This window comes from Leptodactylus fuscus, chromosome 3 (assembly GCF_031893055.1).
Source record: "Leptodactylus fuscus isolate aLepFus1 chromosome 3, aLepFus1.hap2, whole genome shotgun sequence".
In the NCBI taxonomy this organism is placed as follows: Eukaryota; Metazoa; Chordata; class Amphibia; order Anura; family Leptodactylidae; genus Leptodactylus; species Leptodactylus fuscus.
In genome coordinates, this window is record NC_134267.1 from 107,680,374 (window position 1) to 107,703,939 (window position 23,566).

Genomic DNA, 23,566 nt, shown 5'->3' on the forward strand with positions numbered 1-23,566 from the left:
CCCTCGGCCTACTATCCATTACTCTAAAAACACAGCAGTTCTCACCAACTCACGTGGTTCTGGTTCATAGACATAATAGACACTTTTCTCTTTTCTTCAATAAAAGTGCAATGTAATAACCATTATTATCATACTAGTAACAGAAGCTCACAAAGAAACAGAAAAGGAAGAAGAACCTGGTGAAATCTCAAGCCAGGTAGATGAAGACCATAGTGAAAAAGGTAAGTGCAATACATATGAGAAATATGAGAGAAGTCTAGTTTTTAATCTTATTACAAAATGTAGTTATATACTGTAGGTTCAAAGTAGTTCCAAAATAACCTAAGACATAAGATGTTATGGGAGATTCATTCAGAGCCAGGACAAGAGTTGGGCAAGGTAGAAACTAGTTTAGGGAACTGTTACCTTAGACAACAGGTAGGGTGGGGGCGCGTCAGAGGGGTAAAAGTTAAAAAAAAACTGTCTCTTTACATTTTCTCTTTGGCTGCTTGATTCTGCATCTGAACTGCACACTGATCTAATAGTGAGTAAATGATTTCAGACTTTCTGCCAGCTTTGAGCACAAGTGAGAGCTTTTTTCATATGTATTCATACAGCTAGTATTGCTATGAGTTCTATGGCAGTTGTATAAATCCATCCACTGAGCTCCCCCTAGTGCTTAATATATGGTTGCATGCTTGCAGCAAAAGTTGAAAGACTGACTGAAGCTGCACTGATGTGCTGGATCTGATATATAAAGCATCCCAGCATCACCTGACAAATTCCATTAAATTGCAATAGGTTTTCTTGGGGTTCAGATTGGAGAGTGTCCGTTTTGGAAATTTTTTCTTTATTTGACAAAGTGCCTCTAAACTTTTTTTTTTTAATTGTATCTCCTTTCCAGTACAGTCATTTTATGATATGATTAAAAAACATATAAAATGAATCCAGAATTAAAAAATCTCTCACATTAAAGCCAAATGGACATTGGGATCAGACAGCATCGCCTTTCCCTTCTAATCTCGGTACTTGTTTGCTTTGCATCTTTCTTGTATTGTTATATATCTTTGAAAATTTCAATAAAAACTACAGTTAAAAAAAACAAACAAAATGGACATAGATACATGCCATAGATTAGTAGTACCAACACATATGGAAAATGTCCAGACAAGTAAGGTAGTATATGACTAAATGAAATACATCCTGCTTAGGCTATGTTCACACTAGTGTTGCCTGGGCCAACTCATAGAATCTCATGGTTTCCAGTACCATTGTTATGCCGATGACACCCAAATATACATCTCTGGACCAGACATTACCTCCCTGCTGGCCAGAGTTCCAGATTGCTTAGCGGCCGTAGCCTTCTTCCTCTCCTCCCGCTTTCTCAAACTCAACATGGAGAAAACGGAGTTCATCATTTTCACCCCATCCCGTATGGCCCCTCCACCTTTCCCCTGTCCCACAGGCCCGATGCCTTGGGGTAACCCTGGACTCTGACCTATCCTTCAAGTTACATATTCAAACCCTCAACACCTCCTGTCGCCTCCAGCTCAAGCACATCCACCGAATCCGCTCTTTCCTCACCCCGGAAACTACCAAGATGCTCGTCCAGGCCCTCATAATCTCCCGCCTAGACTACTGCAACACCCTTCTCCATGGACTCCTAGCAAACACCCTCGCCCCCCTCCAGTCCACCTTAAACTGTGCTGCTCGCTTAATTCACCTCACCCCCCGATCTTCATCGGCTGCTCCCCTCTGCCAGTCCCTCCACTGGCTTCCTATAGCCCAGCGAATTGAGTTCAAGCTACTAACACTAACATACAAAGCCATCCACAACCTGTCCCCTCCATATATCTCTGAACTAATCTCCCGCTACCCGCCCACATGTAACCTCAGATCCTCCAATGACCTCCTGCTCCGCTCTGCTCTCATCCACTCCTCACACAACCGTCTCCAAGATTTCTCCCGTGTATCCCCCATACTCTGGAACTCCTTACCAAGACACATAAGACTGATCTGCACAATCACAGGCTTCAAGAAGGCCCTGAAGACTCTCCTATTCAGGAAGACCTACAACCTCCAATAACACTATCACCTCACTGCCATCTGTACAGTCTCCCCCTCTCCTTCTGTCTCTACCCCCTTCCCTCATAGATTGTAAGCCCTAGCGGGCAGGGCCCTCTACCCCACTGTGCCAGTCAGTCATTGTTAGTATTATATCTACCTGTATATTCTGTGTATTGTATGTAACCCCCAAATGTAAAGCACCATGGAATTAATGGTGCTATATAAATAAACAATAATAACAATAACGGGGCAAAGGAAGTATTATTAACCTAAAGATGTATTTCCAGGGGATTTTTATATTATATATTTTATTATAATTGGGGGTAGCAGCAAAATGGGTGTGCAGGTGAGGGAAATGCAGGTTAGGTACCAAAAGCCAAATATGTCTGTGTTGCTAACTTTATAAAGATACAGTAAGTCCCAACTGCTAGAAGAGGTCATGGTGGTCCATATGGAAGAGACGGAAATGTGATTGATTATAGTTAGAGACGTCTCCTGTAAGCAACTAAACCTTTCCTGTGCTGTATTCACCGAAAACGGTCCAGTGACTCTCCCAGCTCTACTCTCCAGTGACCATGCTAACATAGTAGCATCATTTGTATAGCTGAAAAAAATACATATATCTATCAAGTTCAACTAGGGGTATTCTATACATTTCCTAAGCATCAATAGTCTAAAAAAATCATCTATGCCTTTTTTGAAGCTGTCACTGCTGTGAACAGCTCCTGGAGTAGGTTATTCCACAGATTCACCATCCTTCTAGTGATGAACCCTCTTCACAGTCAGTTAATCCTTGTCTTTTGAGGGGATTTTACATAGCACAGATATTCCTCATATTTCTTATATGGACCGTAACGTATATTTATACAGGATTATGATGTCACCCCTTAAATGCCTCTTCTCAAGACTGAACAAATGTAAATCCTTTAGTCTCTCCTCATAAGGTTGAGGTTCTCCATGTCCTTTTGAATCTCCATGGATTCTTTTCCAACTCTAGGACATCATTTCTATGAACTGGTGCCCAGAACTGAACTGCATATTCCAGATAGTGTTGCACCAATTAGTGGTAATATTAACTCTTTGTCCTGTGATATCCCTTTTAAGGCTAAGGCCCCACATTGCGGAAACGCAGCTTTTTTTTTTGTTGCAGATCTTGCAGCAGTTTTTTGAGACAAAGTCTTGAGTAGATTTAACAGAAGGGAAACATCTAAGGGTGCATTCACACAGAGTAAAATGGAGTGTAATTTGGAGCGTTTACGGAGCGTATACGGAGCATTTACGGAGCGTTTACGTAAACGCTCCGTAAACGCACCAAATTACACTCCATTTTACTCCGTGTGAATGCACCCTAAGAGCTTCCTTTATATCTTCCATTCCTTTGCAATCCACTCCAGACTTTGTCTCAAAAAACCGCAGCAAAATGTGCAACAAAAAAGTTGCGTTTCCACAATGTGAGCCTTGGCCCTAACAAATGAAACTATCCTGCTAGCATTAGAAGCAGCTGACTGACATTGCATGTTGTTATTTAACCTATGATCTACAAGTACACTCAGGTCCTTCTTCGCCAGTGACTCTCCCAGCATTACTTCCACTTTTTTCTTTTTTTACCCAGATGCATAACTTTACATTTATCCACATTGAACCTCATTTGCTGTGTAGATGACTATCCCCTCTGTCCAAGTCAGCTTGTAACCTACTTACATAGACTGTATTGTACTATAGAGCTTGGTGTCATCTGCGAAAATAGAGACAGTACTATTAGGCTCTGTTCACATGTAGGAATCCAGGGGGCTGAATACTTTTGCGCATCACACTTTTCAGATCTTTATTTCATTGCAATTTTTAAAACCATGTATCCTTTTCTTTCCACTTTACAATTATCAGCTACTTTTTGTTGGTCTATTCCTTATAATCTCAATAAAATACATTTAAGTTTGTGGTTGTACGGTTACAAAATGTGAAAAAACTTCAATGGTTATGAATACTTTTCCAAGGCACTGTGTAGTCGCTTAGGAGCCCCCTAACAGTTTCCCCACAATGGATGTTAAGCTCACCGGTCTGTAATTACCTGGGGAATACGTAGATCCCTTTAAGTACTTCTGGGTATAATCCATCTGGACCTGGAGCATGTAGCATTTATCTAAGTAGAGTATTAAAGTTGCATAATGTGAACATATGGCAGAATGTTGCCCACCAAGACCCAAATGACTTGTGTCATGATTGTAAGCATGACATAAATGGCTGGCAAACAAATTGCATTGTGACAGCTATTATACTAGATTTCAGAAAGTTTTTTTTATGTTTCGAGTGCAAATCTTCATGCCTTTATTTTAGGAACTTAGAGTATTTGTCCCAACCTTGGAATCTTTCAGTATACTGTAGTTTAACAACTTTTGTCAGTGCGTTGATTTTTTGGTACTTTACACACTATGGATAACTGGGACTCAGATAATCATAAGTCCATCATCCTTTCTTATATATTCATTTTACATGTAGCTTTTAAAATTTTTATGGTGTTAGGTTAAATAGCTTTAGAACCAAAAAACTTTTGGTGTTATTGTACTGTTATGTACAATAGTTGGACTGTTGTATTCTTTACAATTTAATCTGTAATATTTATAAATCTGAAGACTAAAATGGTATAACATGTACAATGCAAATCATATTATGTTCTGTATAGAAAATACAGAAGAATCAGATATAACTGAGACGATTCCAGAACAAAAGGAAGAGAAGACTGAACAGCAAAGTGTCAATGAAGAAGCAGGTAAGGCCCCATTTACATCTGTGTTCGGTATTCCGTTCACAAGACCGCTTAGGGATCCCCAAACGCAGTACCGAACGCATTAAAATCGGTTTGCTAAGAAACCACACAGTCCCCATAGACTATAATAAGATCGTGTGATTTCCACACGGTGTCCGCACAAGTAATGCTGAGAGAAAAGTGCTGCTTGCAATGTTTTTGCAGCCACCCTTGATTTAAACTGGAAATAAAAAGACTGACAAGAAAAAGGGCAACATAAAATGTTTCTGCTGTCTTAAGAGTTAAGTGAAAGTAATTTTTCCAAGGCAGGAGTTTCAATCTAATTATTTTCTTTTTTCACTATATGGTAGAGCAATTAGAAGAAATCACTGCGGATCATCCTGATGTCCGACAAATGGTAGAGGAAGCCATGAAACTAGCACAAGAAATGCCAGTAACACTAAATCCAGATGTTTATGTCAATGCACTGGATAAAGCTATTGCAGAGGTATGAGCTAATATATTTTATGGTCAGATACTGTATATCAAGCATATTTATGGCTGTGGAAAATATTCTGTGGGTTCGTTCAGTAAATAAGTCAAGTGTATGATTGGTATCATCCCATGCTAAAATCATATCACACTGTGGTTCACAATACTATTAGGCTAAAAGCCACAAGTTGAAAGGGCTTTTCCATTTAAGACAACATGAATGTCTCCCATACAGTCAGTTGCTTCATTAAAGTCCCCATACAATGTGCCATGTTATAGGCCTCCATACAGTAAGTGCCATGTTACAGGCCCCCATACAGTAAGAGCCCATGTTACAAGCCCTCATACAGTAAGTGTCCCTGTTATTGGCCACTCAATAAAGTGCCTCCCTGACAGGAACCCACAGAAGTATTCTATGCCTCTACCTACTGGATTGCTCCAGTACCTAACAGGAGATTTTCACTTACCTATCCCTGCTCCTGTCCATGACTGTCACCAGGGGCATTGCTGCCAGGTCTCCGCTGTATATATTATGCCTTGACACTAAGAATTAGGACCAGGACTTACTATGTGGCACCCCTTAGAGACCTAAGTGGAGGCGGTAGTTGACAGGAGTAGTGATATATAAGTGAAGATCAGGTAATGGGTAATCAGCAGGTAATGGCCTATTAAATAACAAAAAAAAATGTTACTGGTGTTATTGTTCATAATAACTTTATTTATATAGCACCAACATATTCCGCAGCACATAGCAAAATCAGGGGATTCATGACAGGGTTTGACATTACAATGTTGGCACCATAGCCCTGTGTCAACATATTCAGCGTCACCAGAAAAGTGGCCTGGGAGAACCATGGCTCTAATGTGGTGGTCCAGCCTGCCGCAGCAACCGCTGCATCAACCAGTAGCATGCACCCCATTTCAGGCAGACATGGTTCCACCATCTCAGCTGAAGGAAATTGTGTGTCCTTCCCGGCATCTGCTGGTCCTGAGCTCCTGCTCACCCTCCTCCTAGTCAGTCATTGCATCAGCAATCCATCACTGAAGCGATTTCACAGAGACAACAGTATGCGTGCACTCATGCAACGGAGCAGCAGCTGAACTTGCTCCTGTCCAAGTTGCTGGTGCTACAGTCTCTCTCTTTCCAAGTGGTGGACTCTACACCTTTCAGAGAACTGATGGCTTATGCCAAGGTGGAGTGTCCCAACCCATCATTTCTTTGCCAAAAAGGCAGTACCAGCCCTGTACAAATATGTAGAACAGAAGGTGTGCCAGTCCTTCAGCCTATCAGTGTCTGCCAAAGTGCATGGCAGCGCCGACTTGTGGAGCTGTAACTACGGTCAAGGTCAATATACATCCTTTACGGCCCACTGGGTGAATGTGGTTCCTATCCAGACACAACAGCAACTTGGTCAGGTGACACCATTTCCTTCTCCACGTTCTCACGCTGTTGATCCTGCAACAATGTCCACCTCATCCTCCACTGTGTCCTCAGCCTCTACTGCATGGACAATTCACAGTCCTCCTCCAACATACCACATGTGCAGGATACAGCGGTGTCACGCTGTTCTACTTCTTGTTTGCCTGGGCAAACGGAGTCACATATTCGAGGAAAAGCTCTGTTTGCTGCATCAAGAAATTGGAACCATGGTGACCGACAACGGGAAGAACATGGTATCGGCGTGGCTTCAAGGAGGGCTGAACCATTTGCCCTGGATGGCGCACATGTTCAGTCTGGTTGTCAAGGTTGTCATTTTCTTAAGTCTGCAAGACATCTTAAAAATGGCCAGGAACTTTACATGCACTTATGTGTCGTGGTAAGGAGTTCCAGAGTATGGGGAATGCACGGGAGAAGTCTTGGAGACTGTTGTGTGAGGAGCGGATGAGAGCAGAGCGGAGTAGGAGGTCGTTGGAGGATCTGAGGTTACGTGTGGGCAGGTAGCGGGAGATGAGGTCAGAGATATATGGAGGGGACAGGTTGTAGATGGCTTTGTATGTTAGCGTTAGTAGCTTGAACTCAATTCGCTGGGCTATGGGTAACCAGTGGAGGGACTGGCAGAGGGGAGCAGCCGATGAAGATCGGGGGTGAGGTGGATTAAGCGAGCAGCACAGTTTAAGGTGGACTGGAGGGGGGCGAGGGTGTTTGCCGGGAGTCCATGCAGAAGGTTGTTTCAGTAGTCTAAGCGGGAGATTATGAGGGCCTGGACGAGCATCTTGGTAGTTTCTGGGGTGAGGAAGGAGCGGATTCGGTGGATGTTCTTGAGCTGGAGGCGACAAGAGGTGTTGAGGGTTTGAATATGTGGTTTGAAGGATAAGTCGGAATCCAGGGTTACCCCAAGGCATCGGGCCTGTGGGACAGGGGTAAGTGGGGTTCCATTAACTTTGATAGATGGGTCAGGTGGAGGGGCCATACAGGATGGGCTGAAGATGATAAACTCTGTTTTCTCCATGTTGAGTTTGAGAAAGCGGGAGGAGAGGAAGGAGGCTACGGCCGCTAGACAATCTGGAATTCTGGCCAGCAGGGAGGTAATGTCTGGTCCAGAGATATATAGTTGGGTGTCGTCGGCATAGCAATGGTACTGAAAGCCATGAGATTCTATGAGTTGGCCCAGGCCAAGGGTGTAGATGGAGAACAGGAGGGGTCCTAGGACGGAGCCTTGGGGGACACCTACAGAGAGAGGGCGAGGTGAGGAGGTGGCCTTGGCCTTAAAATGTGCCCCTTTTTATTGCGCACCTGAGGAATTAATTGTCATAATGGTAACATCTTCCCTGGTGGAGATTATTATCAAAAACCCATAACTCTTTGAAGTTTTCCTGAAGGGAAGACTGGTGCCGCTCAGTCTAAGAGAGTGTGTTTCAACCCTTGTGTTGCAGAAAAGCCCCCCTGCGGAGCTAATGAGCTTGCAGATATGTGCTAATGCAAAGGCCAGAAGATGACAATAGGCTCTTTGATCCTAGCCACTAGCAATAGGTAATTAGATTTCTCCTTTTGAAATCAGCCTTCACACTCTGCTAAGGTAACAACATCAATTAGCAGGATGGTGAATTAAAAATGGCAAATAGGAATAATATATAGATAGCAGGCCCTGTATAGGAGATGGGCCATAACTGATGGGCCATTCATCACACTGATACAATACATAGATACGAACATACAGGGCTGAAAAATCATAATTGAGGGCCGGTTCATCACAGGAGGAAACTAGAGTACAAACAGAGTGAGGACACACAGACTCCTAGCAGATCCTTGGTTGGATTTGAACCTAGGATTCCAGCGCTAAACAATGAACCATGCTACCCATAAATAAGAAAAATGTTACCGCCCCTTTGAGGTTAACATTTTAAAGATCAGTCAGTTATTATTAATAGAGATGAGCGAACAGTGTTCTATCGAACTCATGTTCGATCGGATATTAGGCTGTTCGGCATGTTCGAATCGAATCGAACACCGCGTGGTAAAGTGCGCCATTACTCGATTCCCCTCCCACCTTCCCTGGCGCCTTTTTTGCTCCAATAACAGCGCAGGGTAGGTGGGACAGGAACTACGACACCGGTGACGTTGAAAAAAGTAGGCAAAACCCATTGGCTGCCGAAAACATGTGACCTCTAATTTAAAAGAACAGCGCCGCCCAGGTTCGCGTCATTCTGAGCTTGCAATTCACCGAGGACGGAGGTTTCCGTCCAGCTAGCTAGGGCTTAGATTCTGGGTAGGCAGGGACAGGCTAGGATAGGAAGGAGAAGACAACCAACAGCTCTTGTAAGAGCTAAATTCCAGGGAGAAGCTTGTCAGTGTAACGTGGCACTGACGGGCTCAATCGCCGCAACCCAGCTTTCCCAGGATCCTGAATGGAATACACTGTCAGTGTATTCCCGTATACCCGATATATACCCCGATACCCGTTCCAACGGTGTGCCCCCCCACCTTCACCCCAGAAATACCCTGCAAGTCCCCTAGCAATAGAATTGGGGCTATATACACCCACAATTTTTACTACTGGTATACAGTGCCATTGTCTGACTGGGAATTCAAAGAATATATTGGGAATACAAATACCCTCATTTCTTGCTACTGCCATATAGTGCCAGTGTCTGACTGGGAATTCAAAGAATATATTGGGGTTACGTGCACCCACAATTTTTACTACTGGTATACAGTGCCATTGTCTGACTGGGAATTCAAAGAATATATTGGGAATACAAATACCCTCATTTCTTGCTACTGCCATATAGTGCCAGTTTCTGACTGGTAATTCAAAGAATATATTGGGGTTACGTGCACCCACAATTTTTACTACTGGTATACAGTGCCATTGTCTGACTGGGAATTCAAAGAATATATTGGGAATACAAATACCCTCATTTCTTGCTACTGCCATATAGTGCCAGTGTCTGACTGGGAATTCAAAGAATATATTGGGGTTACGTGCACCCACAATTTTTACTACTGGTATACAGTGCCATTGTCTGACTGGGAATTCAAAGAATATATTGGGAATACAAATACCCTCATTTCTTGCTACTGCCATATAGTGCCAGTGTCTGACTGGGAATTCAAAGAATATATTGGGGTTACGTGCACCCACAATTTTTACTACTGGTATACAGTGCCATTGTCTGACTGGGAATTCAAAGAATATATTGGGAATACAAATACCCTCATTTCTTGCTACTGCCATATAGTGCCAGTGTCTGACTGGGAATTCAAAGAATATATTGGGGTTACGTGCACCCACAATTTTTACTACTGGTATACAGTGCCATTGTCTGACTGGGAATTCAAAGAATATATTGGGGTTATAAATACCCTCATTTCTTACTACTGCCATATAGTGCCAGTTTCTGACTGGTAATTCAAAGAATATATTGGGGTTACGTGCACCCACAATTTTTACTACTGGTATACAGTGCCATTGTCTGACTGGGAATTCAAAGAGTATATTGGGAATACAAATACCCTCATTTCTTGCTACTGCCATATAGTGCCAGTTTCTGACTGGTAATTCAAAGAATATATTGGGGTTACGTGCACCCACAATTTTTACTACTGGTATACAGTGCCATTGTCTGACTGGGAATTCAAAGAATATATTGGGGTTATAAATACCCTCATTTCTTGCTACTGCCATATAGTGCCAGTTTCTGACTGGTAATTCAAAGAATATATTGGGGTTACGTGCACCCACAATTTTTACTACTGGTATACAGTGCCATTGTTTGACTGGGAATTCAAAGAGTATATTGGGAATACAAATACCCTCATTTCTTGCTACTGCCATATAGTGCCAGTTTCTGACTGGGAATTCAAAGAATATATTGGGGTTACGTGCACCCACAATTTTTACTACTGGTATACAGTGCCATTGTCTGACTGGGAATTCAAAGAATATATTGGGGTTATAAATACCCTCATTTCTTGCTACTGCCATATAGTGCCAGTTTCTGACTGGTAATTCAAAGAATATATTGGGGTTACGTGCACCCACAATTTTTACTACTGGTATACAGTGCCATTGTCTGACTGGGAATTCAAAGAGTATATTGGGAATACAAATACCCTCATTTCTTGCTACTGCCATATAGTGCCAGTTTCTGACTGGTAATTCAAAGAATATATTGGGGTTACGTGCACCCACAATTTTTACTACTGGTATACAGTGCCATTGTCTGACTGGGAATTCAAAGAATATATTGGGGTTATAAATACCCTCATTTCTTGCTACTGCCATATAGTGCCAGTTTCTGACTGGTAATTCAAAGAATATATTGGGGTTACGTGCACCCACAATTTTTACTACTGGTATACAGTGCCATTGTCTGACTGGGAATTCAAAGAGTATATTGGGAATACAAATACCCTCATTTCTTGCTACTGCCATATAGTGCCAGTTTCTGACTGGTAATTCAAAGAATATATTGGGGTTACGTGCACCCACAATTTTTACTACTGGTATACAGTGCCATTGTCTGACTGGGAATTCAAAGAATATATTGGGGTTATAAATACCCTCATTTCTTGCTACTGCCATATAGTGCCAGTTTCTGACTGGTAATTCAAAGAATATATTGGGGTTACGTGCACCCACAATTTTTACTACTGGTATACAGTGCCATTGTCTGACTGGGAATTCAAAGAGTATATTGGGAATACAAATACCCTCATTTCTTGCTACTGCCATATAGTGCCAGTTTCTGACTGGGAATTCAAAGAATATATTGGGGTTACGTGCACCCACAATTTTTACTACTGGTATACAGTGCCATTGTCTGACTGGGAATTCAAAGAATATATTGGGGTTATAAATACCCTCATTTCTTGCTACTGCCATATAGTGCCAGTTTCTGACTGGTAATTCAAAGAATATATTGGGGTTACGTGCACCCACAATTTTTACTACTGGTATACAGTGCCATTGTCTGACTGGGAATTCAAAGAGTATATTGGGAATACAAATACCCTCATTTCTTGCTACTGCCATATAGTGCCAGTTTCTGACTGGGAATTCAAAGAATATATTGGGGTTACGTGCACCCACAATTTTTACTACTGGTATACAGTGCCATTGTCTGACTGGGAATTCAAAGAATATATTGGGGTTATAAATACCCTCATTTCTTGCTACTGCCATATAGTGCCAGTTTCTGACTGGTAATTCAAAGAATATATTGGGGTTACGTGCACCCACAATTTTTACTACTGGTATACAGTGCCATTGTCTGACTGGGAATTCAAAGAGTATATTGGGAATACAAATACCCTCATTTCTTGCTACTGCCATATAGTGCCAGTTTCTGACTGGTAATTCAAAGAATATATTGGGGTTACGTGCACCCACAATTTTTACTACTGGTATACAGTGCCATTGTCTGACTGGGAATTCAAAGAATATATTGGGGTTATAAATACCCTCATTTCTTGCTACTGCCATATAGTGCCAGTGTCTGACTGGGAATTCAAAGAATATATTGGGGTTACGTGCACCCACAATTTTTACTACTGGTATACAGTGCCAATTTCTAACTAGGAATTCAAAATGCGCAAGGCTCCCGGAAAGGGACGTGGACGAGGCCGTGGGCGAGGTCGGGGGAATGGTTCTGGGGAGCAAGGTAGCAGTGAAGCCACAGGGCGTCCCGTGCCTACTCCTGTGGGGCAGCAAGCATTGCGCCACTCCACAGTGCCAGGGTTGCTTGCCACATTAACTAAACTGCAGGGTACAAACCTTAGTAGGCCCAAGAACCAGGAACAGGTCTTGCAATGGCTGTCAGAGAACGCTTACAGCACATTGTCCAGCAGCCAGTCAGACTCTGCCTCCTCTCCTCCTATTACCCAACAGTCTTGTCTTCCTTCCTCCCAAAATTCCGAAGCTTTACAGAACAATAACCCAAACTGTCCCTGCTCCCCAGAGCTGTTCTCCGCTCCTTTCATTGTCCCTCAACCTGCCTCTCCACGTCACGATTCCACGAACCTAACAGAGGAGCATCTGTGTCCAGATGCTCAAACACTAGAGTCTCCTCCATCTCCGTTCGATTTGGTGGTGGATGACCAGCAACCCACCCTCATCGACGATGATGTGACGCAGTTGCCGTCAGGGCATCCAGTTGACCGGCGCATTGTGCGGGAGGAGGAGATGAGACAGGAGTTGGAAGAGGAAGTGGTGGATGATGAGGACACTGACCCGACCTGGACAGGGGGGATGTCAAGCGGGGAAAGTAGTGTGGATGTTGAGGCAGGTGCAGCACCAAAAAGGGTAGCTAGAGGCAGAGGCAGAGGTCAGCAGCTTAGGCGAAGCCAGGCCACACCCGGAATCTCCCAAGATGTTGCAGTTCGTACCCAGCCCCGAAAAACTCCCACCTCGAGGGCACGTTTCTCGAAGGTGTGGAGTTTTTTCAAGGAATGCGCCGAGGACAGATATAGTGTTGTCTGCACAATTTGCCTCTCGAAATTGATTAGGGGCTCTGAGAAGAGCAACCTGTCCACCACTTCAATGCGCCGTCATTTGGAATCCAAGCACTGGAATCAGTGGCAGGCAGCAACGGCAGGACAAAGGCCGCCTGCCGTTCACGCCACTGCCACTGCCTCTGCCACTGCCTCTGCCTCTGCCACTGCCACTGCTGACTGTGCTGGCGATGCACTCCAGAGGACGAGCCAGGACACCACTTCATCTGCCTCCGCCACTTTGTTGACTTCTACCTCATCCTCCCCTGGTCCTGTCTTATCTCCTTCTCCTGCACCATCAAAGGCACCATCAGGCGTTTCTTTACAACAACCCACCATCTCTCAGACATTGGAGCGGCGGCAGAAATACACTGCTAACCACCCACACGCGCAAGCCTTGAACGCCAACATCGCTAAACTGCTGGCCCAGGAGATGTTGGCGTTCCGGCTTGTTGAAACTCCCGCCTTCCTGGACCTGATGGCAACTGCGGCACCTCGCTATGCCGTCCCTAGCCGTCACTACTTCTCCCGGTGTGCCGTCCCCGCCTTGCACCAGCACGTGTCACTCAACATCAGGCGGGCCCTTAGTTCCGCGCTTTGCACAAAGGTCCACTTGACCACCGACGCGTGGACAAGTGCATGCGGACAGGGACGCTACATTTCACTGACGGCACACTGGGTGAATGTAGTTGAGGCTGGGACTGCTTCCCAAACTGGCCCGGTGTACCTCGTCTCCCCGCCTAACATTCCTGGCAGGGACACGAGAAGAACACCCCCCTCCTCCTCCTCCTCTACCGCCTCCTCCTCCGCCACCGCCTCCTCCTCCGCCACCGCCTCCTCCTCCGCTGTTAGATTGACCCCAGCTACGAGTTGGAAACGTTGCAGCACTGGCGTTGGTAGACGTCAGCAGGCTGTGCTGAAGCTGATCAGCTTGGGGGACAGACAGCACACTGCCTCCGAGGTGAGGGATGCCCTCCTCGATGAGACGGCAATATGGTTTGAGCCGCTGCACCTGGGCCCAGGCATGGTCGTTTGTGATAACGGCCGGAACCTGGTAGCAGCTCTGGAGCTTGCCGGACTCCAACATGTTCCATGCCTGGCCCACGTCTTCAACCTAGTGGTGCAACGTTTCCTAAAGAGCTACCCCAATGTTCCAGAGCTACTGGTGAAAGTGCGGCGCATGTGCGCCCACTTTCGCAAGTCGACAGTAGCCGCTGCTAGCTTAAAATCTCTCCAGCAACGCCTGCATGTGCCACAACACCGGCTTTTGTGCGACGTCCCCACACGCTGGAACTCAACGTTTCAGATGTTGAATAGAGTGGTTGAGCAGCAGAGACCTTTGATGGAATACCAGCTACAAAACCCTAGGGTGCCACAAAGTCAGCTGCCTCAGTTTCACATCCATGAGTGGCCATGGATGAGAGACCTTTGTGACATCCTACGGGTCTTTGAGGAGTCCACAAGGAGGGTGAGCTCTGAGGATGCGATGGTGAGCCTTACAATCCCGCTCTTGTGTGTTCTGAGAGAATCCCTGATTGACATCAGGGATAACTCAGATCACACAGAGGAGTTAGGGATAGCATCCGATCCGTCACAGCTGGAGAGTAGGTCCACACATCTGTCCGCTTCACTGCGTTTAATGGAGGAGGAGGAGGAGGAGGAGGAGGAAGAAGAGTTGTCCGATGATGTGATGGTGATACAGGAGGCTTCCGGGCAACTTCGAATCGTCCCATTGTTGCAGCGCGGATGGGTAGACATGGAGGATGAGGAGGAAATGGAGATTGAACTTTCCGGTGGGGCCAGAGGAGTCATGCCAACTAACACTGTGGCAGACATGGCTGAGTTCATGTTGGGGTGCTTTACAACCGACAAGCGTATTGTCAAAATCATGGAGGACAACCAGTACTGGATCTTTGCTATCCTTGACCCCCGGTATAAAAACAACATCTCGTCTTTTATTCCGGTAGAGGGGAGGGCCAATCGCATCAATGCTTGCCACAGGCAATTGGTGCAGAATATGATGGAGATGTTTCCAGCATGTGACGTTGGCGGCAGGGAGGGCAGTTCCTCCAGTAGGCAACCAAGTTCTCACCTGTCCACACAAACGAGGGGCACACTGTCTAAGGTCTGGGACACCTTGATGGCACCCCCTCGCCAAAGTGCCGCCACGGAGGGTCCTAGTGTCACCAGGCGTGAGAAGTATAGGCGCATGTTGCGGGAATACCTTTCCGACCACAGCCCTGTCCTCTCCGACCCCTCTGCGCCCTACACGTATTGGGTGTCGAAGTTGGACCTGTGGCTTGAACTTGCCCTATATGCCTTGGAGGTGCTGTCCTGTCCTGCCGCCAGCGTCCTATCTGAGAGGGTGTTCAGTGCAGCCGGTGGCATCATCACTGACAAGCGCACCCGTCTGTCAGCTGAGAGTGCCGACCGGCTCACTTTGATAAAAATGAACCACCACTGGATAGAGCCTTCATTTTTGTGCCCACCTGTGTAAAGCACCCCAACATGAAACTCCATGTCTGTACTCAACCTCTCCAATTCCTCCGCATCCTCATACTCATCCACCATAAGCGTTGCACAATTCTGCTAATACTAGGCTCCCTCCAACATGATTTCCCCCAACTCTGCTGGTTAGAGGCTCCCTCCACCCTGATTTCCACCAACTCTGCTGGTTAGAGGCTCCCTCCACCCTGCTTTCCCACAACTCTGCTGGTTAGAGGCTCCTTCCACCATGAATTTGCCCAAACTGGGCTGTTTAGAGGCTCCCTCCACCATGAATTGGTCCAAACTGGGCTGGTTAGAGGCTCCCTCCACCATTAATTGGTCCAAACTGGGCTGGTTAGAGGCTCCCTCCACCATGAAATTGCCCAAACTGGGCTGTTTAGAGGCTCCCTCCACCATGAATTTGCCCAAACTGGGCTGTTTAGAGGCTCCCTCCACCATGAATTGGTCCAAACTGGGTTTTTTAGAGGCTCTCTCCACCATGAATTGGTCCAAACTGGGCTGGTTAGAGGCTCCCTCCACCATGAATTGGTCCAAACTGGGGTGGTTAGAGGCTCCCTCCACCATTAATTGGTCCAAACTGGGCTGGTTAGAGGCTCCCTCCACCATTAATTGGTCCAAACTGGGCTGGTTAGAGGCTCCCTCCACCATTAATTGGTCCAAACTGGGCTGGTTAGAGGATCCCTCCACCACGAATTTGCCCAAACTGGGCTGTTTAGAGGCTCCCTCCACCATGAATTTGCCCAAACTGGGCTGGTTAGAGGCTCCCTCCACCATGAATTGGTCCAAACTGGGGGTTTTAGAGGCTCCCTCCACCATGAATTGGTCCAAACTTGGCTGTTTAGAGGCTCCCTCCACCATGAATTGGTCCAAACTGGGGTGGTTAGAGGCTCCCTCCACCATTAATTGGTCCAAACTGGGCTGGTTAGAGGCTCCCTCCACCATTAATTGGTCCAAACTGGGCTGGTTAGAGGCTCCCTCCACCATGAATTTGCCCAAACTGGGCTGTTTAGAGGCTCCCTCCACCATGAATTGGTCCAAACGGGTTTTTAGAGGCTCCCTTCACCATGAATTGGTCCAAACTTGGCTGTTTAGAGGCTCCCTCCACCATGAATTGGTCCAAACTGGGGTGGTTAGAGGCTCCCTCCACCATTAATTGGTCCAAACTGGGCTGGTTAGAGGCTCCCTCCACCATTAATTGGTCCAAACTGGGCTGGTTAGAGGCTCCCTCCACCATGAATTGGTCCAAACTGGGGTTTTTAGAGGCTCCCTCCACCATGAATTGGTCCAAACTTGGCTGTTTAGAGGCTCCCTCCACCATTAATTGGTCCAAACTGGGCTGGTTAGAGGCTCCCTCCACCATGAATTGGTCCAAACTGGGTTTTTTAGAGGCTCCCTCCACCATGAATTTGCCCAAACTGGGCTGTTTAGAGGCTCCCTCCACCATGAATTGGTCCAAACTGGGTTTTTTAGAGGCTCCCTCCACCATGAATTGGTCCAAACTGGGCTGGTTAGAGGCTCCCTCCACCATGAATTGGTCCAAACTGGGGTGGTTAGAGGCTCCCTCCACCATTAATTGGTCCAAACTGGGCTGGTTAGAGGCTCCCTCCACCATTAATTGGTCCAAACTGGGCTGGTTAGAGGCTCCCTCCACCATGAATTGGTCCAAACTGGGCTGGTTAGAGGCTCCCTCCACCATTAATTGGTCCAAACTGGGCTGGTTAGAGGCTCCCTCCACCATTAATTGGTCCAAACTGGGCTGGTTAGAGGCTCCCTCCACCATGAATTTGCCCAAACTGGGCTGTTTAGAGGCTCCCTCCACCATGAATTTGCCCAAACTGGGCTGGTTAGAGGCTCCCTCCACCATGTATTGGTCCAAACTGGGGTTTTTAGAGGCTCCCTCCACCATGAATTGGTCCAAACTTGGCTGTTTAGAGGCTCCCTCCACCATTAATTGGTCCAAACTGGGCTGGTTAGAGGCTCCCTCCACCATGAATTGGTCCAAACTGGGTTTTTTAGAGGCTCCCTCCACCATGAATTTGCCCAAACTGGGCTGTTTAGAGGCTCCCTCCACCATGAATTTGCCCAAACTGGGCTGGTTAGAGGCTCCCTCCACCATGAATTGGTCCAAACTGGGGTTTTTAGAGGCTCCCTCCACCATGAATTGGTCCAAACTTGGCTGTTTAGAGGCTCCCTCCACCATGAATTGGTCCAAACTGGGGTGGTTAGAGGCTCCCTCCACCATTAATTGGTCCAAACTGGGCTGGTTAGAGGCTCCCTCCACCATTAATTGGTCCAAACTGGGCTGGTTAGAGGCTCCCTCCACCATGAATTGGTCCAAACTGGGTTTTTTAGAGGCTCCCTCCACCATGAATTTGCCCAAACTGGGCTGTTTAGAGGCTCCCTCCACCATGAATTGGTCCAAACTGGGCTGGTTAGAGGCTCCCTCCACCATGAATTTCCCAAAACTTGGCTGTTTAGAGGCTCCCTCCACCATTAATTGGTCCAAACTGGGCTGGTTAGAGGCTCCCTCCACCATGAATTGGTCCAAACTGGGGTTTTTAGAGGCTCCCTCCACCATGAATTGGTCCAAACTTGGCTGTTTAGAGGCTCCCTCCACCATGAATTGGTCCAAACTGGGGTGGTTAGAGGCTCCCTCCACCATTAATTGGTCCAAACTGGGCTGGTTAGAGGCTCCCTCCACCATTAATTGGTCCAAACTGGGCTGGTTAGAGGCTCCCTCCACCATGAATTTGCCCAAACTGGGCTGTTTAGAGGCTCCCTCCACCATGAATTTGCCCAAACTGGGCTGGTTAGAGGCTCCCTCCACCATGAATTGGTCCAAACGGGTTTTTAGAGGCTCCCTTCACCATGAATTGGTCCAAACTTGGCTGTTTAGAGGCTCCCTCCACCATGAATTGGTCCAAACTGGGTTTTTTAGAGGCTCCCTCCACCATGAATTTGCCCAAACTGGGCTGTTTAGAGGCTCCCTCCACCATGAATTTGCCCAAACTGGGCTGGTTAGAGGCTCCCTCCACCATGAATTGGTCCAAACTGGGGTTTTTAGAGGCTCCCTCCACCATGAATTGGTCCAAACTTGGCTGTTTAGAGGCTCCCTCCACCATGAATTGGTCCAAACTGGGGTGGTTAGAGGCTCCCTCCACCATTAATTGGTCCAAACTGGGCTGGTTAGAGGCTCCCTCCACCATTAATTGGTCCAAACTGGGCTGGTTAGAGGCTCCCTCCACCATGAATTGGTCCAAACTGGGTTTTTTAGAGGCTCCCTCCACCATGAATTTGCCCAAACTGGGCTGTTTAGAGGCTCCCTCCACCATGAATTGGTCCAAACTGGGCTGGTTAGAGGCTCCCTCCACCATGAATTTCCCAAAACTTGGCTGTTTAGAGGCTCCCTCCACCATTAATTGGTCCAAACTGGGCTGGTTAGAGGCTCCCTCCACCATGAATTGGTCCAAACTGGGGTTTTTAGAGGCTCCCTCCACCATGAATTGGTCCAAACTTGGCTGTTTAGAGGCTCCCTCCACCATGAATTGGTCCAAACTGGGGTGGTTAGAGGCTCCCTCCACCATTAATTGGTCCAAACTGGGCTGGTTAGAGGCTCCCTCCACCATTAATTGGTCCAAACTGGGCTGGTTAGAGGCTCCCTCCACCATGAATTTGCCCAAACTGGGCTGTTTAGAGGCTCCCTCCACCATGAATTTGCCCAAACTGGGCTGGTTAGAGGCTCCCTCCACCATGAATTGGTCCAAACGGGTTTTTAGAGGCTCCCTTCACCATGAATTGGTCCAAACTTGGCTGTTTAGAGGCTCCCTCCACCATGAATTGGTCCAAACTGGGGTGGTTAGAGGCTCCCTCCACCATTAATTGGTCCAAACTGGGCTGGTTAGAGGCTCCCTCCACCATTAATTGGTCCAAACTGGGCTGGTTAGAGGCTCCCTCCACCATTAATTGGTCCAAACTGGGGTTTTTAGAGGCTCCCTCCACCATGAATTGGTCCAAACTTGGCTGTTTAGAGGCTCCCTCCACCATTAATTGGTCCAAACTGGGCTGGTTAGAGGCTCCCTCCACCATGAATTGGTCCAAACTGGGTTTTTTAGAGGCTCCCTCCACCATGAATTTGCCCAAACTGGGCTGTTTAGAGGCTCCCTCCACCATGAATTGGTCCAAACTGGGTTTTTTAGAGGCTCCCTCCACCATGAATTGGTCCAAACTGGGCTGGTTAGAGGCTCCCTCCACCATGAATTGGTCCAAACTGGGGTTTTTAGAGGCTCCCTCCACCATGAATTGGTCCAAACTTGGCTGTTTAGAGGCTCCCTCCACCATGAATTGGTCCAAACTGGGGTGGTTAGAGGCTCCCTCCACCATTAATTGGTCCAAACTGGGCTGGTTAGAGGCTCCCTCCACCATTAATTGGTCCAAACTGGGCTGGTTAGAGGCTCCCTCCACCATTAATTGGTCCAAACTGGGGTTTTTAGAGGCTCCCTCCACCATGAATTGGTCCAAACTTGGCTGTTTAGAGGCTCCCTCCACCATGAATTTGCCCAAACTGGGCTGGTTAGAGGCTCCCTCCACCATGAATTGGTCCAAACGGGTTTTTAGAGGCTCCCTTCACCATGAATTGGTCCAAACTTGGCTGTTTAGAGGCTCCCTCCACCATGAATTGGTCCAAACTGGGGTGGTTAGAGGCTCCCTCCACCATTAATTGGTCCAAACTGGGCTGGTTAGAGGCTCCCTCCACCATTAATTGGTCCAAACTGGGCTGGTTAGAGGCTCCCTCCACCATGAATTGGTCCAAACTGGGGTTTTTAGAGGCTCCCTCCACCATGAATTGGTCCAAACTTGGCTGTTTAGAGGCTCCCTCCACCATTAATTGGTCCAAACTGGGCTGGTTAGAGGCTCCCTCCACCATGAATTGGTCCAAACTGGGTTTTTTAGAGGCTCCCTCCACCATGAATTGGTCCAAACTGGGTTTTTTAGAGGCTCCCTCCACCATGAATTGGTCCAAACTGGGCTGGTTAGAGGCTCCCTCCACCATGAATTGGTCCAAACTGGGGTGGTTAGAGGCTCCCTCCACCATTAATTGGTCCAAACTGGGCTGGTTAGAGGCTCCCTCCACCATTAATTGGTCCAAACTGGGCTGGTTAGAGGCTCCCTCCACCATTAATTGGTCCAAACTGGGCTGGTTAGAGGCTCCCTCCACCATGAATTTGCCCAAACTGGGCTGGTTAGAGGCTCCCTCCACCATGAATTTGCCCAAACTGGGCTGGTTAGAGGCTCCCTCCACCATGAATTGGTCCAAACTGGGGTTTTTAGAGGCTCCCTCCACCATGAATTGGTCCAAACTTGGCTGTTTAGAGGCTCCCTCCACCATTAATTGGTCCAAACTGGGCTGGTTAGAGGCTCCCTCCACCATGAATTGGTCCAAACTGGGTTTTTTAGAGGCTCCCTCCACCATGAATTTGCCCAAACTGGGCTGTTTAGAGGCTCCCTCCACCATGAATTGGTCCAAACTGGGGTGGTTAGAGGCTCCCTCCACCATTAATTGGTCCAAACTGGGCTGGTTAGAGGCTCCCTCCACCATTAATTGGTCCAAACTGGGCTGGTTAGAGGCTCCCTCCACCATGAATTTGCCCAAACTGGGCTGGTTAGAGGCTCCCTCCACCATGAATTGGTCCAAACTGGGTTTTTTAGAGGCTCCCTCCACCATGAATTTGCCCAAACTGGGCTGGTTAGAGGCTCCCTCCACCATGAATTGGTCCAAACTGGGGTTTTTAGAGGCTCCCTCCACCATGAATTTGCCCAAACTCTGCTGGTTAGAGGCTCAATCCACCCTGATTTTCAAAACAAATGTTGGTGCCAACCTCAACTTACTACAAGGGCCAAATTCACTGCTGGTGACAAGCTCTCCTCACTGCAAGTGCCAAATACACATGTTTCAAGGTGTTTTCCTACTGTCAGAGAGGTGGTATTGAGTGTGTAAAGTGTGTAGTTGTTAGGCTGTGATGTTGGGGTAATAGAGGGTCTTTGGTGTGTTAGATGCCCCCAGACATGCTTCCCCTGCTGTCCCAGTGTCATTCCAGAGGTGTTGGCATCATTTCCTGGGGTGTCATAGTGGACTTGGTGACCCTCCAGACACGGATTTGGGTTTCCCCCTTAACGAGTATCTGTTCCCCATAGACTATAATGGGGTTCGAAACCCGTTCGAACACACGAACATTGAGCGGCTGTTCGAATCGAATTTCGAACCTCGAACATTTTAGTGTTCGCTCATCTCTAATTATTAATTCTATAAAAGGTACTAGTGTGTAAGAGTGTTATGTAATGTGCCCTGTAGATATTTTACTATGTTTACTGTGTTTATCATTATATAGTTCCACGAAGAAAATAAAGAGAGATTTTGCGGAGCCCCCAATGTTGGAGGATGGGTGTTAGATAATTTCCCTAATTCACCTAACTATTGGATACCATTGGCAGAAAAGGGACTTCTTCCAGACACTGTCATTTGTTTAAAAAATCCAGCAGATAATGGTAAGCAAACTACAATGCATAAACTGAGAATGCATAAGCTGAAGGGTACTCATTTCCATCCTACTAATATTATAAATGTGAAAGTTTGTATGTTTGTGTGTTTGGATGTTTGTTACTCAATCACGCAAAAAACGGCTGAACGGATTTGGATGAAATTTGGCACCTACTTAGTTTGTAACCTGGATTAACAAATAGGATACTTTTTATCCTGGTAAATGACATGGCTTCATGACTGTTATGAATTTATGTTAATATACTATATTAAATTGCAGGACAATTCAGCTAATTGCACTTTGCTGATAAAGCCCAGTCTGTTATCTCTCTATGTAAACACTGAATTAGTCTCAAGATTTGACACTTTCTTAGAGGGATAGTTGATTGGAGTTCTTTTATTCTCTAGGCATGTTCTACTTCATATTAGCTAGGTACTTTACTATCATTTAGCCTTCTGGCATTGTTGTGTATTTCAGGAAAGTATTTACTCAGTAGACTCTACATCCTAAATGAAAAGGAGATTAACAATAATATATTACAAAGACTTCAGAGGGAAAGAGCAAGGAAGATACAAGAAGAAGAAGAAGCAAGGTAATTGTCAATGTTTGTTGTAAGCTGTTATCTTTGTACAATATTATTTACTACACTGGACCCAGTGCAAGCGATGGGTGACAGAAGGATACTGTCCGTAGTGAGTTCCATGCTGGAGACCAATTCCCATCCCATGTATGAGACCGTGACAGCACTGGGCAGTACTGTCAGTGACCGACTGCTTCACCCTAAGTGTGAGAAGGAGCTCCATCGGAAGTCTTTCCTCCCCGCTGCGGATAGGCTGTACAATCAACAACGGGCTAAGCGTAAAGAACTCTATACAGAGAACTGAAAGATCCTGATGTTGTGATATCCTTCCTACTATCTTCTTTACTTTTACCCTTTATCATTTTATCTTTACCTACTGTCACTGTAATGCCTCTACCGTGGAGCTTTTTGTATTCACATTTTATATTTTATATTATTATTGCTTATCTATGCTTCTGTAACACACTGAATTTCCCCATGGTGGGATTGTCCAGTCCAATATGATTTTTTAACTGATAACCTATAAACAGGCAGGTCATCAATATATGATATGTGGAGGTTTGATGAGTGGACCCAGAATAGATCATTTGTCCTGGCAGCCTCTGGTCACCAGACCTGTGGATAGGTCATCAGTATGAAAATCATTTTGGAGCTGGACAACCCCTATAAACATTTTACACACTTTGACCAAGACAAATGTAATGTTCTTGACAATCTAGAAATTACAG

The 23,566-nt window shown here is 46.2% G+C and overlaps 1 protein-coding gene across 1 annotated transcript in view; it reads left to right on the top strand.

The window, feature by feature from the left end:
- AK9 (adenylate kinase 9) overlaps window positions 1-23,566 on the top strand; it is a 147,836-nt gene that overhangs the window by 49,416 nt on the left and 74,854 nt on the right. The window contains exons 14-18 of the mRNA XM_075268176.1: window positions 138-221; window positions 4,727-4,813; window positions 5,161-5,297; window positions 22,109-22,265; window positions 22,736-22,850. Of these exons, the coding sequence (XP_075124277.1) occupies window positions 138-221; window positions 4,727-4,813; window positions 5,161-5,297; window positions 22,109-22,265; window positions 22,736-22,850 (580 nt within the window). The remainder of the gene's footprint in view (window positions 1-137; window positions 222-4,726; window positions 4,814-5,160; window positions 5,298-22,108; window positions 22,266-22,735; window positions 22,851-23,566) is intronic.